Genomic DNA, 16208 nt, shown 5'->3' with positions numbered 1-16208 from the left:
ATTTCTCTCCATTCTTAGCTTATGGTAGGTAGATTCATTGGATTTTCATTAATGGAACCAAGTTGTCATTGTGATTCATAGATGCATCATGAATTCTGGAAACTTTGATCCAAATGCTCCCCCTTTTCTGGGCAATAATGGTCTGTTAGAAATAATTAGATATTCAAGTGCAGAGTTAGCATGAGTGATGGGTGGGTCAGTTTAAGAACAGTATGGGAAGTCATCTAATGCGGGAGTGGTATTGGATGAATGCATTGTGAAGGAGAAGGAGCCCCATAACACTACACAAACAATTTGGGAAGTGAACACAAGCCTGGAGCTGCAGAGTTGCTGCCATTCCCCCCACCCTTGCTTTGTATGCCTATCCATGCGCATTAGACCTGGGCATTCAGTCGGTTCCAGAGACAGTACACAGCCCATGAAAGATATGCTGATAATTTCATAAGTACTACAAATGTTCAATATTTCCCATTTCGTATTGTTCTGAATGGCAGTAGTTTGCATAATTTATTCTGTTTCTTCTAAGCAAAGGGAAGGGCTACATGTATTCCAATTTATTGGAATAAATATACTCTCCCCCATCTTACAACATCCTTTTCATCTGTTTCATTTTTATCCTCACAACACCTACCTTAGGATGGAGGGTAGGCTGAAAGAGAATAGCCCAAGATCACTCAGTGAGCTTCCTTGGCAGGGAGGATTTCACAGGCCTTAGTTTAATATGCAATACTGACTTTCACACCAAAGCCCCAGACCAACACCGGGGAATCCTACTGACCAGATGGGCTTCTGAGATTTCAGCAAGTATTGCCCCTTCCCACTTTGTCCAGCATATCTTCCCAACAAAAAGGGCTATGTGCTTTTTTAACATATGGAAGTGAATTCTACATCCCTTTTTCAGGGCTTGTGTAGAAAGTCCATTTACACACAGAGAGACCTCATGTTTAGCAAAGAGAAGCAAACAACCAAAGCTAAGTGAGTGAAGTTCCTCTTTTTGTTGCTTTGGAACATATTGGTTACAGGTTATGCAACCAAAAGGATGCAATGGCGAGCCGGTGGGAACTCAGAGTCAGCCTGGTAACATCTGGAATGGAATTACTGCATCATCTCTGTATTTGTGCAAGTGTGAAGCACGTGATTAGTGTATGTGCCTGCACACAGGGGGCAAGGAAAAATTAAGCTGAAGAAAGCTCTGAAGAATCCCTGGCAATGTTTTAAAACCATCACAAAAGAGATGAAAGTGCAGTATCTGATGGAATTCGCTGCTGCTCTGGATACTGTTAGTGCTGACACAAAAGCCAGGTCTTTGAGCCACTGTGATGTCTGCCTGCGCAGCAATTTTTGATTTATCTTTTGGAATGCACCAGTTCACGTATTTAAGGATTTCACCAGTACAACATTTTGTAGCTCTAATCTTCTCTGCAACTCCAGATCATACAAGAAGTTCTGCTGAATCCTTTATTTAAATAAGTGTTCTATTCCTTTCTATCTAAGACATGTTTTTTTTTAAACTAGCCCCCTCTCTGGTATGGTTGTTTCCTGAAACATATGTGTTTTTTTTTTTTTAAATGTGTATTCAAATATGCAATTCTTCCATCTGTTTGCTGAAGTGGTTTACTTCACTGCACCATGAGACTTCCGCACACGTTCCTCACCCCTGACAGATTCAGCTGCACAGTGGCTGAAAAATTCTCCAAAGGTGCCAGAATTTCTCAGTTATCATAAGCTGGGAATGTACTAGCAATCAGAAGCTGCAGTGACTAGGAGCAGATGGTGAAGTGAATAAGGGTCTGCGTGGGCTGATTATCTGCAAACAGATAATCTCTCTTCTGGCCTGATTCATGTTCAAACTGGCTGCCCTTCCTTATCTCCACGCATGTCTTCTTCTCATATCATGCATGCTACTATACCAGTTCCTCCTGCAGAAATGTTGATGGAGATCAGTTCACACGGCAATGCTCTCAGGGGTAGTCAACCTGTGGTCCTCCAGATGTTCATGGACTACAATTCCCATAAACCCCTGCCAGCAAATGCTGGCAGGGGCTCATGGGAATTGTAGTCCATGAACATATGGAGGACCACAGGTTGAACTACCCCTACTCTACACAAGGTGCAGGAGTGATCCCTGTTCCCATCTGTGTAGCACTTTATGCAGAGGCACCCATTCTCATCAAAGAATCAGTGATACCAAGGCATGAGGAAGAGCAAAACCTTGAGATGACATGTTTTGGTATTATCAGTATTTTCCATGTCAGGATGAATTCACAAGATGCCTTATACTGAATCAGACTATTGATCCATCAAGGTCAGAACTGTCTATGTAGACTGGCAGCAGATCTTCAGGGTCTCAGGCAGAGGCCATTCATATTACCTGGGGATGCCATGGATTGAACCTCAGATCTTACGCATGCTAAGCAGATGCTGTACTACTGAGCCACTGCATATCTGCCAAGCATACAAGGGTGCCATATAGAGGATGGAGCAGAGTTGTTCTCTCTTGCCCCAGAGGGACAGGCCAGATCCAATTGGATGAAATTATTTCAAGAGAAATTCCGTCTAAACATCCAGAAGAAGTTCCTGACAGTTAGAGCGGTTTCTCAGTGGAACAGGCTTCCTCAGGAGGTGGTGGGTAGTCTTTGGAGATTTTTAAACAGTCTGGATAGCCATCTGAGAGAGGCTGATTCTATGAAGATTCAAGGGGGTGGCAGGTTACACTGTTGGTGATAGGGTTGTGGGTGTCCTGCATGGTGCAGGGGGTGGGACTAGATGACCCATGAAGTCCCTTCCAACTCTATGATTCTAGGTTCTTGCACACAAAATACATTACAAACGAGAGATCGGATTTGACCATCTGCCACTTGCTTTCAGGTGTTTTAACATTTGACCAGTCCTCAAGGGAGGAACCTGTGGTCAGTGGTAGCTCTTTAACAGCTGCAAATTGAATGAAAAATTAGTAATTCTGATGTGACACTGATGGCAAAGACCCAAATGCAGAGATTGTCAAGATACCCAGAATATGGGGCCAATACCTTTAAAAAGGATAGAAAAGCAATTACTGTAGCAGTTCTGAAAATTTTATCTACTTGTAACAAAATTTTGCCATTAAGCATCATTGTGTCTTCTCGGTTTCTATAGATTCTGCTCTTTAAAGATACTGCTGTCAAGGTTGCCCATAATAAAAAAAATCTTTAAGCTGTCTGTCAGTTTTGCCCTGGCTGGAGTCAGGAAATGTGAATATCAAGCAAGCTGTTGACCCAGCACTTGGTATGAATGTTGTTTCCATGGCTACCCATGGGATGAAAACGACAGAAGGCAGTAACACCAACCGGTGTCAGGGACAGACGACTCTAGTATAGAAGCGGTTTTGTAAATGTGAGGACTTTGAGTCAAGGTTGGGTCAGTTGAACCAAGGCTGACTGGATGGGTAGCCCAGGTGTGCATGGCAAGTACCATCCTATGTTGTACTAAGCAGCAGCATCTTTGCTAAGGCTGCAGGCCTAGGCCACTCACTTGGGACTAACTTTCATTGATATCTGTGGGGTCTGGTTTGGAGTGGTAGTATTAGGGGAGAATTTAGGATTGGGAGATGAACTCATCCAGTTTAGGAAGTGCTTAGAAGCTCAATTTAGGACTAAATAAATATATTTCCATTGAGTTTTCATGGCAAAGATACTGGAGTGGTAGAGGACAGGAAGGCCTGGGGGATCATTGTCCATGGGGTCGCGATGGGTTGGACACGACTTCGCACCTAACAACAACAAAATATATTTCTCATACTCTAGAAAAGGCTTTGACAGACCTCTGCTGTCCCTGACACTCCTCGTCTTCTGCCCTTGCTAAGTGGAGAGACTAGTAGAGAAAGCAAAGTATGTGCACTAGTTTTTCTTGGGGGGAAATTTTTCCTGAATTCTCTGAGAAAGCTCCCTAAAAACAAATGTTTTCCAAGATGAGCCAGTAGAGGATTCCCTATCACTACTTAGTATGTTCATAGGCTCAGGTTATGAGATAGAATAAATTATCCTTTTGTTTTTACCCCTTCCATCAATGACTGGAAAGACCCAATTGGAACACTGTGTTGAGGGGTGAACCACCCAGTTCAAGAAGATTATAAATTGGGAAAGGCGTATCAGTTTTCAGATAGCAGTGAGACTCATAAGGGTGTACCACTATTTTTACCCAAATAAATGGTCTCCTAAGTACTTTAAGGAGACAGATGGTATTCCCCACTTACCTCTAGGAGGATTTTTCCCTTCAGAGAATTCTCAAATAAACCCTGCAGATATTCAACTGGAAAGGTTTTAATTTTTTTTAAAAAAACCAAAAAACAAAAGGCATACAATAAAGATACAAGTGCTAACTTGGAGAAAAGGGGGAAAGTGATTTAGTGATAATTACCAGTCTTGAAGAAGCCCTCAGAAGCAGCTAAATGACCAGCTATTATGAGAGAGAAGAGAGCCCAACAAAATGGGCGTGTATGCAGAGGATCCAAGACACACATAGCTGGGAAGAAAATATATTCTTGAATGGGTGACTCAGTGCCCAAAAAAACAGTAACCTGATGGGATTTCCTGAGGTGGACAATGATGTGGGAGATGTCTGATAACTGTGCAAGTGCTGGGTAGAAAGGGCTAATGGATTAAGTAAATAGAATTGAGTGTTGATTAAAAAGCTGCTTAATTAAGGTAAATGGATACAGGGGGAGTAAGGTTGGGAGTTGATAGCATTAGTCCATAGTTATGCATCTCTTCAGGGCATGGAGGGGGCAGTAGACAGTCAGCCACTCTTGTTCATACATGTAAATTCCTGACTGGCATCCATTTTGTTTCATTTTGAGCCTGCACTTATGAATTTTAAGAAGGGTGTTCATAGCTAGAATAACCATAAATTTCCCCTTTGTGAGAGGAGGGATCTGACTACTAACAGTGTAACTTTAGAAAGATAATCCCATGGGCATCACCATTTCATTATTTTTTTTTTCTAATGAGGAGAAAAGAGCAAGGAACAAAAGCAGAATAAAAGAGAGGAGGAGGAAGAGAACATGTTCACAGTACTATCAAGAAAGGGTTCCGCTTTACAAATTTGAACTGCAGGTGGAATCTAATCTGAAAGGTCGAGGGTCGTGCTGGTAAATGATGAAAGGTTTAGAACACCAATCTTCAATCTCCACTATTTTTCTTTTTCAGTTTAGTGATTATATGAGAAAGCAAAATATGGCAGGCAGTTCGAATCGGAAAGAGAACAGGTGAAAGAGAGAGAGACGGACGGCAAGAGATGAGACTACTGTGACATTTGTCACAGAATCCTAATTGGAGATGCTGAAAACAAAGGCAGCAAGCCAAGGCAGGTCTGCTCAGAAATAAGTGTCATGTTATTAGGCAGGGTTTACTGCCTAAGGTGTTCTCAGGATTACAGCCGAAGTATCTATTTTTCCATCTGAACTTGCATTAGGTTCTTAGTAGTGAAACATCTAACATCTGCCTGCAACTGCTGCCTAGCATTGGGGTATGACGATAAGGGTGAAATGAGGAAAGCACTGGCCACCAGACTCGGCCTTAGCAGCAACAGCACTGCATGGTCCCGGGGCGATGATTTGTCAAGTATTGTGGGATACACTTCAGCTTTTGCAGTCTGAGGAGGTGGGCAGTATTCTTGGACGTTGGAGACCTACCACCAACTTACACAAATATTACTTACGATGTTTTAAATAAATAAATATCTTTCTGGATTGGTACGAGGTGCATTCAGTTTCCAACAGCAGCCAGCAAGGGACCAGCCCTGTGGGATTAACGTGTCCAGATAATGTGTGGCTTGTGTTTTGGGGATGACATATTGCCGCCACTTCTTTCTGTTCAGTCTCCAAAATGTAAATGCTTACTTAAGCCCCTGAGGAATATGAATGCAGCTGCTCCTTTTCTGTTAGAAATACATCTGTACCCATTTAAAGTAGCAACAGGCAGGCACTGGGTCCTGAAGCTTGGTTGGGCCTGGTTATGGATGCCGTCGAGCAAATATTTGTGCTATGCAAACCTGCATTCATTTGGTGGGCCTTGCAGAGGGCAGCGGTGGAAAAACAGGGCGTCAGATACCTCGGTTAGCTTTGGAAGGTTAAGCCACGAGCTTTAGTGGTGCTTATTTCTCTCCTTTTTCACTCTTTATTTCTCACAGGCTTTGGTAGCAACTTCGAATATTGATTGAGGCTTAAAGGTTTCAAAGGTCACCGTTTCAGTGACTGAGATTGCCAAAGGAACCACAAAACTGGCAATTCTGATTTAAGTGTAGTGTAGTTTCAGGTGGGTAGCCATGTTGGTTTGCACTAGAGGAGCAAGATTTAAGCACCTTAAAGGCCAGATGAGAAAGCTTTCCAGGTACTTTTGACTGAATGTTCTTCCATGAAAAACAAATACAAAATATGGTGGGGAAAAAAACCCTCCTTCAGTATCACAGCATCAGTCTGCATTTACCCACTACACATCTTCCTTGTCTTTATGGGAAGGTGCTTATGTGCCAGCAGGAGGAGAGACAATGGCTTGGATGGACATGTTAGGAGCACATAGAAAATAAGTCTGCCAAGGAAAAAGTGTTCTAGTCTAACTTCCCTTCATATATTCCTGGTAAGTTTGGTGGCAATTCCTTGAAACTTTTTACTTGCAAGTTAGGGCATTCTATGATTGTGTGCTCCCCGGAAGCTCCCTGTGCAGTTAAAACCTGAAACCCTTATCCGTTCTGGTTTAGCTTTCTTCCTGGTTCCTGGTTTTCTTTGTGCAGGGGTTTTTATGATATGGCAGAACAGCCTAAGAAGCAGAAACGGCCAAACAAGCAGATCCAAATTGTCAAAGGGATAAGCTGTAGTCTGTTTATCCTGATGTGGTACCTCACCTGTCTTTTAGCTCTACCAGTTCAGACTGCAGGTGAGGCTCATGTACATGAGGCATCTGGGAGGCTAGATGAGAACCCTTTCCCCTGGCATGCTTATTTTCTATGTGGAGGCAATTTTGCTGGATAGGGAAGCATTTCATCATGTTAAATTCTTCCTACAACCTGAAATGGTACAGCTCAGGTACAAGTTTCCTACTTCAGGATCAAACTACACATCACATTGGAACACTAGGCATCCCCTGGCACATGTGCAGAACACTGGCTTATAAAATCATTTGCTCAGCACACTGGGCAGGTTTTCCAGCCAAGCCATAAAGATGAGCGTCTAAAATGCTGGTTGCACCACAGGGGTTTGGCTTGCTCCCAGCATGTCCGGCCAAGCCATTGTCCCTCTTTCCGCGGGCACATCCGAACCTTTCCAAGGAAGCTATGTAGTGGGTAAATGCAGACTGATGCCGTGATACTGAAGAAGATAATTTTTTCCAATCTGTGCCATTATACCAGTTCAAGCGTACAAGGCAAAAATTTGTAAGGCCTCTTATCTTCAAAAACAGAATCCTTGCCTGACTGCCTTGTCCTGAACAAACTTCATCAGAAGGCTCCATTGAACTCAAGTAGTGCTTACTTCATAGTACATTTATGACTCAAAGCTATTAGAAGGGTAAGTTAGGATCTCTGTGGCTATTCTAGAGTCCCAGCCTCTGACCATATTTTTTTTGGGGGGGGGGTTCCCATCCCCAGCAAATGCTTGGCCATTTCCCCAAACGGTCCGAGATTCCATAGTCCCCTGGCAAATTTGACCTCTTAGTCATCCTGCTGCTCTCCAAGGTCCATGGAGATTGTGGCACAGAAATGAATTAAATCTTCATAGTCCTGTACCATATAAGCTATTGCTTTTTATTCTTTCCTCAATCACTTGAATGATTGAGCTGGGTGACCTTGGGCTCGCCACGGCACTGATAAAGCTGTTCTGACCGGGCAGTGATATCAGCGCTCTCTCAGCCTCACCCACCCCACAGGGTGTCTGTTGTGGGGAGAGGAATGGGAAGGCGACTGTAAGCCGCTTTGAGCCTCCTTCGGGTAGGGAAAAGCGGCATATAAGAACCAACTCTTCTTCTTCTTCTTCTTCTTCTGAATTAGTCTCTAAGTCAGGGCGTGTTTTCTAATGTACTCAGCACTCCACAAGGGAGTAAGTGGCCATTATAGCCCCTCCCGTTAACTCCCCTTCCTTTCCTATTTAAACCCAGGAAAACAGGAATTTTGTGTAGGATGGCAAGCAGAAGGGTAAGGGGAGTGTGAACAATGTGTTTGCTCTTCTTCCAGCAAAGGTTTAGGTTCTAGATGTGCCTAAGCCAGCCTTTCTCAATGTTTTTACTGTTGAGAAACCCCTGAAATGTTTTTTTGGTATCCGAGAAACCCCAGAAGTGGCGTGATCGTGCAGAATATTGTTGGGAAACAGCTGTTTACATGCCCACATGGGGCCCCTCTCCTCCAGGCCCATCATTGGTCATGTCACCTGATAAATGTTTAAAATACATAAAAAATTAACTCCCACCCATCAAGGAAATCCTTCCCGGGCTGTCAAGAAATCTCAGGATCCCACAAAACCCTGGTTGAGAGCCTGGCCTAAGCCAAGAGACAATGAATTCTAAAAAGCATCACAGGATACCAAATGCTAAAATGGACCAACATACTTATAGCCATATATTTTCAAAGTTAGTAGCCCACTTGAAACTCCCCTCCGAATAATTGAAGACAAAATGTTCTATTAAAATAAAAATTTATTAAAACAAATATGGCATTTGAAAAAAAAAAAAAAGACAACTTTCCTGAAGTTTGCCTTGTCAGTATTTTCAGCATTGGTAGGAGTGTACAACACCACCAGAGTCAAAACACATACACTATACAGAATGTCATTTTGAAGCCTGGGCCAGATTCTGCTCCATCTTGCACAGGCAGTTTGACCCAAACTGGTCATCAGCCTACTCTACTTTTCAGTCATTTCTCCTATCTCTCTGTATTAAACTTTACAGCAATGCTGGAACTTGTGTCTAGCAGTCATACAGAAATTGGCTACATCTACACACAGCTGGGTGAGCTGCAGAAAACAGAACCTGCATGAAGAAAGCTCAAGGAGCATGAAGACCAGGGTTAAGCGCTGCCCAGAGTTTTGAGGAAAACAAGGGGCAGCCAGTTATTCAAAGTTTCCAAAGTCCCCGTATGGGAGTGCAAAGCAGTTCCAACTCTTAATAACGTTTTTGTAAGGAGGCTGGGTCTGATCTGGCGTGGAATGCTAGAACATCCAGGCTGACATATAGACTTGGAGAACCTACAGTAATTCGGTAGTGCGCAAGACATTCCTTTCCCAATACATCACTTTTTTTTAGTACAGAAAGCAAAGATTCCCTAGCAACTGGCCAGCAGTTTTGCTTGCTTCTCCTCTTACACTTTTCATATCACCACTCTCTATTAAAAAAAACCCACCACAGTCTGCAGATCAGTCCATTTGACAACACAAATGATGCTGGGGCAGATCCCCTGTACATTCAGTTCCGAGTCCAAGGGGCCTGTAAAGACACACAGGTCCTCTTCCTCCAGGGATGAAGTGGCATTTCTCTCTGTCGCTCTTTTCTTATCTGCCAGAACGCAGGTGTTCATGTCCCCTGAGGTTCCCTGCTGATCTGTGGCTTTTTACACAACTCTTGGTAAAATTCAGATTCCAGGAACCGTGGGTAGGCGTTATTCTCCATCAAGCTGTACACTCTCTTCTGAGCTGCATTGAAGCAAGTGTGAGTAGCCTCTTGCAAGTTCTGGGCGATGGAGTTCTTGGTTTGGAAGTCTATATTAATCTGAAATGGGAGAGGAGCTTTTCGTCAGGCACAGGTCATGAGAAAGCAACTAAGCTAAATGAGAAGCAGAGCCAGTGAAATTTAACACTCTCCCCCCAACAGCTGTCAATTTGATGGTCTAGAACGGGGGTAGTCAACCTGTGGTCTTCCAGATGTTCATGGACTACAATTCCCATGAACGTTTGCTGGCAGGGGCTCATGAGAATTGTAGTCCATGAACATCTGGAGGACCACAGGTTGACTACCCCTGCTCTAGAACATTCAAGCAAAGAAAGAAAGATGCCTAGTCATCCTTGCATATAACAAGGAAGACTAACAGTCATTGTTCTGAATTTTTTTTACAATTCTTAAACGTTAAAAGCTAGAGGCTCTCCATCCTCCAGTGTGTTTCAGCTCAGCCACAGACTATTCATAGGCAGAAATGGGATACCGTATCTGCAGCCAAGCAAAATGCTCCAAGGTGGCATCTAGCTAGCATTGGCAGAAAAAAGACCACCATTAGTGTCTTCTCACCCTGGCTGTATGGAGGTTTCTATGGGAGCCATTCAGGTGAGCTAAAATTCTTGAGAAAATCACAGGAAGTGGTAACTCTTGCTCAGTTTAACACAAAGCAATTTAACTGTGATGCCTGAATTTCAGGCTGATTGATGAGGTCTAAAATTGTCACGTGTTAAAAGCCTTTGTTAGCATGTTGGTATCCTTGATTCTATGTGTATACTATCTGAATAGTTATGGTTCTTTCGTAAATAATCCATCACTGATGCTCACATATGGATACAGCTACTTCCACACCTGAGTTCCTGGGATACAAACATGTACTAAACAGTCTCAGAAGACTTCATAGACTGCTTTCTCAAGAGAATTTAAGAGCCATTTTGAAGTTGCATCTCTCTTTCTAATCTGCATTGGTGATACACTGGAACTGAAAAATCCATAGAAGGTATTTTCAGTAAATATTCTCAAGCAAGAGAACGGGAGTCATTTTCTGGAAAATCCACAAGGATTGTCAATTCCAGCACCACATTTTTTAGCTATGTTCTGTCCCAGGATTACTTCTAGTGATTTGAGACTCAGACCAAGCAGCTTAGACCCTAACAACACATCGGCATAGAGTCGAAAGCCGTGGCAGCGTTTCTAACGCAAGGTTCTTGCTCACCTCTTTGGGAGCTTCCTTTTCAATAAAGTCACTGTAAATCTTCTTGGCCTTGGAGGTCAACTTCTGTGGGGACTTGGTTTTCTTAAAATCCTCACAAGCCAGCCAGAAGTCAATGTTCTCTTCACAAAACTCGGATTTCAGGAATGCCCGGAAGGCTGCAAGACCATCTGAAAAGAAAGGTGAAAAGGACAGATTAGTTTAAAGCATCCCAGGAATGTGCTGTGCATATATACATTGCCCTCACACACATGCCCCTGCTTTCGCTGTCTGTCCACCAGAGCGCTTAACACAAAACATGCCAAAATGTTTTTATTCTTAAAGGAGGCTAGGACTTGTCTGAAACAGCTAGCTGGTACAAAATTAATATTGGCTATTTAAAAAATATTAGCCATGTTCTTTCCCAAAAAGCCTACAATTAAGGCAGGCAGGAGGGGGACAGCTTATATCATTTCTCCCCTGCACGTAGATTCTGTATGTCAACCTTTGGACTGGTGTAAATATTTATAGAAGAGCTGTAAACTCATGCAATGGAAAGACTGACTCAGAAGGCCACACTTCAGCCAACATGAATTAATTAATCCTCTTCAGTTTTGTTAGGGAGTAAAAGGCCTGCACAGCAAACTGGAGTCTCATGAACATATTACAGATGCACACTGGAATAGCAGAATAAGCACTTTCCAGCCAATGACACAATCCACTCTCTTCACAAGGAAGAAAATGCCCACAGCATCCCAGACACTTTTTCCAAGCCTCTGGTCAACCTGAAATCAGTTCCAAGATCGATACAAATGGGTAGCCATGTTGGTCTGAAGTAGCACAATAAAAATCTGAGTGCTTGCACTCGAAAGCTCATGCTCTGAATAAATCTTTGTTGGTCTTAAAGGTGCTACTGGACTCAGTTCTAAGACTTATCCATTACAAGAGTTTGGAATCCCACAAGGATTCCAAAGAGCTCCAGGGCTACGAGGTGCTAGCTAGAAAGGATGGAGAACATTTTACTTTTAAGGCTTCTAGTCCTCAAAGGTAAAAAAGGCCATCTGAAAGGGGGGGCAGTTTGGCAGTCCCCCCTGAAAATGGCTACAAAGTCAAACAAAAGAGGTAACAAGCATGCACAAGGAAACAATAACTAATGCTGGATGCTTGATAGAAGACTAAAGCCAGGTCACTGATGGTTTTATTGGCCTGTAAGAGTTGTCCCTGGCAAGATATACAAGAGGAAACCACTGCAGTTCCTCTGGTCAGAACAGATCAGTTTCAGCAGGCTTCAGCTCTAGGATTGCACCAACACAGGACTAACACTCTTGGACTTGCTGCACACAAGACCTTTAAGTCACAGCCCTCTTCTTTTTAATTGCAGATGTACATTACAGCTGACATGGCTCTGAAGGAATGCAAGGCCAGTTAAAAATACACACTAACTAGAGTACAAAAACCACACTTTCACAGACCAAATGTCTCCAGTAAAAATAGGCAAATGTTTTCTATGAATCCGGGCTGCAAGCTGCCCCAAATGTTAATCTTTTTAAGAAGTCAGGCATAAAAATGCAAGCAGAAGCGGCCATCCAGCCTTCTGACGCAAAAGGAAATTGCAGCTTTCCCCCCCAGAGACATTCTTGCAAAGGACAAAAGATGCCCTTGCCTGTCAACTTCCCACTTTTGAAGGCAACTTACATTTGTTAGCCAGAAGTTCATCAAATGCTTCGGACCACAACTGGGCTTCTTCAGGAGAGGGCCTGGAAAAGAAGACAACACAGAGAATGGGTTTTCTTGTCCAATGCACTAGTTCTAATTCCTGTTATGTAGTTTAAAGCCTGTGACCAGACCCACTTTTGCAGAAAATGAAACACATACCTGAAGTTAGCCTTTTGCTGTCCTTTCTTGTTGTCTTTTGCTTTAGGAGAACCAGATGAGTTTTGCAAGAAGTAACTCAATCTTGATTTCCAATCCTTGATCCTAAAAAGGAAACAAAAGCAAAAATCAAGTAAGTTAATCTGTCCCCAAGTTTTTTTATTCTAGAAATGCCAGGACATTAGAACTTGCAGTAATTAAAGCCAACTATGGTTTATTAACGAGTTTCCAGATTTTAACAATGTCCTCCCAATTCAACTATCAAATCACTGACTTTGGAAGCTCAGCATCTGCATGAAATGACTACGGGGGTCTGTATGTTACCACCTGATGATTGACACCTGCAAGGGGGAGCCTACTTCCCTGGAAAAATCATCATGCTCAAGGCATGACAGTTCTGTTTTGCAGCTTATCTACACATCCAAATCTTATTCAATCAAGTAATTAATATGCATTAGAAATCATTACTCAGAACACCACCTTTGTCAGCAGTCATGCATTTGGGAGATTTAAGCCACAATTCTCAAAAGACGCTTACTTATCAAGAAAGCCCCACAATCAACATGCAATAGTAGACAGTATCTGCATGCCGAGGGCTGATCCTAATTCAAGCACAATACTGAGAAAGCTGCAGAGCGAGCCAAAGCCTCTTGGCGAGCTCTTCTTTGCAGCTGAGAACTGCAGAAATCTTTGCAAATGCTGTTTTTTAAAAAGGCCTTAACTAATGTTAAGAGTCAGTATCTCATTTGGTAGGTGTTTTTTTTTGTAGAATGAACTTATCTTGCAACATTTGAAAAGCAACATACTCTCTAAAAAAAGTTCTTAAAAAACATAGGCTGGATTTGCAAGATTCCTCAGTACAACAGTAATGACTTCAACACCAGGAAACCTTTCCTCCCCAAGAAGTTTAGCCTAGACGAGTTTCTACCTGAGCGAGCCATTCCTTCTCCCAAATGCCCTTGGGGCAAACTGGTCCTGCCTACCAGGCCGCATCACTGCGCCTAACGAGCAACCCTCTTTATCGGACTGATAATCTGAACCTTTTTGTTTCAACCGGTCCTTCAAATCTCATCAGCGGGGCTACGCTTAACCCTCGTCAGTCAGGAAAAAAAAAAAGCCTCTGGCATTCCTAATCTAAGGGAACGCTCTGGGAGCTGCCCCCAGATAAGCGCCGTGTTTCGGGTCACGTACGCAAGCCTCCGCGTTGCACAGAACCCCTCGCCTCAGCCGCCTTAAACGGCGTGCAATGGCCAAAACAGAAGCCAAGCCCTTCGCCTCGACCGCCACGAGAGCCCAGAGCGTTTTTTCTCAAAGGCCGCCCTGCAACATTGCTCGCAACAACCCTCCAGGCAGAGACGTGGAAAGCCAACTCACAGGGTTTTCTTCATTTTCCCTTTCTTCTCCTCGTGGCTCGGGCAGTTGCTGTCGCTCCTTTCCATCTGGTTGTGCTGGAGAGCCAGGAACATTGCACTCTGCATACTCCCGCGCTTGGGCTGCCGGTCTCGGGGCGCGCTGACCTGCTCCCTTCGTCTGTAGCTGGCGGTGAAGAGACAGAACCAAAAGCGACACCTCGAGTGCCTCTGCCGGGCGAGCCCGCCTCTTTATAGCCGAGCGGGGGCCCGCGGGCGGGGGAGAGGGGCGGGCATCGCTCGGCCTGCTCAAGCCCCTGATTGGCCGAGCGAGGCGCGACGGAGCGCCGCCTCCCAAAAAAGGCGCTCGGAGGCCAGCGGGGCTCTGAAGTACACGCGTGACGTAGGGAGCTTTCGCTTACTCTAAACAGCTCGGCTGTTGCGAGCGCGCGTCTCTCTCTCTCTTCCCCCCTCGCGCAATTTCTAGCAGGTTTTAAAAATAAACGGGGTTTTTTTTGTTTGTTTGTTTAAACAGTTGCTTTTTAGCAGCCGAAAAGGAGCAAAATTTGGAAATCACGAGCCTGCAAATTGGGGACTGTGAACTATTCCGCCCCCCACCCCCTTTCTCTTGCAGGAAGAAGCCGTTTAAATTAAATCAGAGTCCAGTGGCACCTTTAAGACCAACACAGATTTATTCAGGGCCGTGAGCTTTCGAGTGCCCGCACTCTTCCTCAGCCCTTGCTTGCACTCGAAAGCTCACGCCTTGAATGAACCTTAGTTGGTTTTAAAAGTTGCTACTGGACTCTGATTTTATTGTGCTACTTCAGGCCAACACGGCTGCTCATTTGAGTCTTTTAAATTAAAATAGTGTCTCTTAAAAGAAAAGAATTGCTCTTGAACGGGGATGGGGCTGGATCGCGCGCATGCATTTTAAAAATACCGGGGTTGGGACCTGCAGGATTTGCAGAGCGGGCTGGTTTGCTTTGGCAACCCGGGCTCTGGTTAATGTCCCGCGGCCTCTCGTTTCCTCCAGCTCTCCAGACAGCTCTTTCGGGCGAGGGCCTTTTTTGGGAACGCAGAGGTCGTGTAAATGTCATGTTTCGAAAGCTGATTTTTTTTTTGTACCTTGTCCGGGGTTTTATTTTATTTTGGGCTACTTTTGTACAATTCGTGCTTGGGTTTGCTGTAAGCTGACGGAAAAAGGCTCCGTCAGACTCGGTGGCTGAGGGATGCGGGCGCGCGTCTCCCCCTCCCGCTTCCACGACATGGTGAAATGGAGCTGTTGATTTTAGGACGGAGCGGCTTTTTCACCCCCCCCTCCACCCCCGCCGCCTCTCTTAGCTGATGATAAGCGTGTCACGCAGCCAGCCAGGGCTCCGAGTGGAAAGAACAAATGTTCAACGTGATCCACAAAACCACCTCGCAGCAATGCGTTCACTGGGGAAGTGTCCCCCGAGTTCTGTCTGCCTGTGTGCACCAGTCAGTGTGCTGCCAAGTGTGCCTTGCTATTCATACGCATTTCCCCCCGCAGTGCCTGCAGGGTTTCCCAGACACGTTTGCTCAGCCATTGGCCCAAGCCTCTCAGTATTGCTAGGAGCAAGCGAGAGAGAGAGAGAGAGAGAGAGAGAGAGAGAGAGAGAGACACCTGAAGCTACATAGGTCACCCTGAGACAGGAACCACGGGCACAGAAGAAATGGCGTTTTTGTTTTTGTTTTTTGTACCCAGCTTGTTGCTAGTTGCTAGGCGAAGGAGTCTCAAGCTGGCTTGCAATTACTTGCCCTGTGAGGTAGTTGGGGCTGAGAGAGCTCTGAGAGAACTGTGACTGGCCCAGGGTCTCTCCACAACAGACACCCTGTGAGGTGGGTGGGGTTGAGAGCTCTGAGAGAACTGTGACTGGCCCAGGGTCTCCCAGCTTGGCTGAGTGTGGAGGAATGGGGACTCAAACCTCGTTCTCCAGATGAGAGGCCAACACTCTTAACCACTACGGTTTTGGACAGCTCCTGTTTGTAATGGTTATGCCACAGCAGACAGCTTCGTAAACTCTGGCGAGAATGACCAACTGAATGGAAGAACCAACCACTGGCACCAAAGAAAAGATGGCTTAAACGGATCAAGGAAGACCTTAGAAA

The 16208-nt window shown here is 44.5% G+C and overlaps 1 protein-coding gene and 1 long non-coding RNA gene across 3 annotated transcripts in view; one reads left to right on the top strand and one right to left on the bottom strand.

The window, feature by feature from the left end:
• The window catches only part of LOC143835305 (uncharacterized), a 353076-nt gene that overhangs the window by 8623 nt on the left and 328245 nt on the right, over positions 1-16208 (top strand). The gene's annotated exons all lie outside the window — the stretch shown is intronic.
• On the bottom strand, positions 8640-14319 carry RGS2 (regulator of G protein signaling 2). Its single transcript, XM_077332680.1, has 5 exons — positions 14104-14319; positions 12733-12834; positions 12553-12614; positions 10882-11048; positions 8640-9725 (listed from the first exon to the last, which is right to left on the bottom strand). The coding sequence occupies exons 1-5, from the start codon at positions 14205-14207 to the stop codon at positions 9531-9533; spliced, it is 630 nt and encodes a 209-aa protein (XP_077188795.1). The 5' UTR covers positions 14208-14319; the 3' UTR covers positions 8640-9530.

This window comes from Paroedura picta, chromosome 4, assembly GCF_049243985.1.
Source record: "Paroedura picta isolate Pp20150507F chromosome 4, Ppicta_v3.0, whole genome shotgun sequence".
Taxonomy (NCBI): domain Eukaryota; kingdom Metazoa; phylum Chordata; class Lepidosauria; order Squamata; family Gekkonidae; genus Paroedura; species Paroedura picta.
Note: the sequence above shows the minus strand (reverse complement) of the source record. Positions and strands in the feature narration are given on the sequence as shown.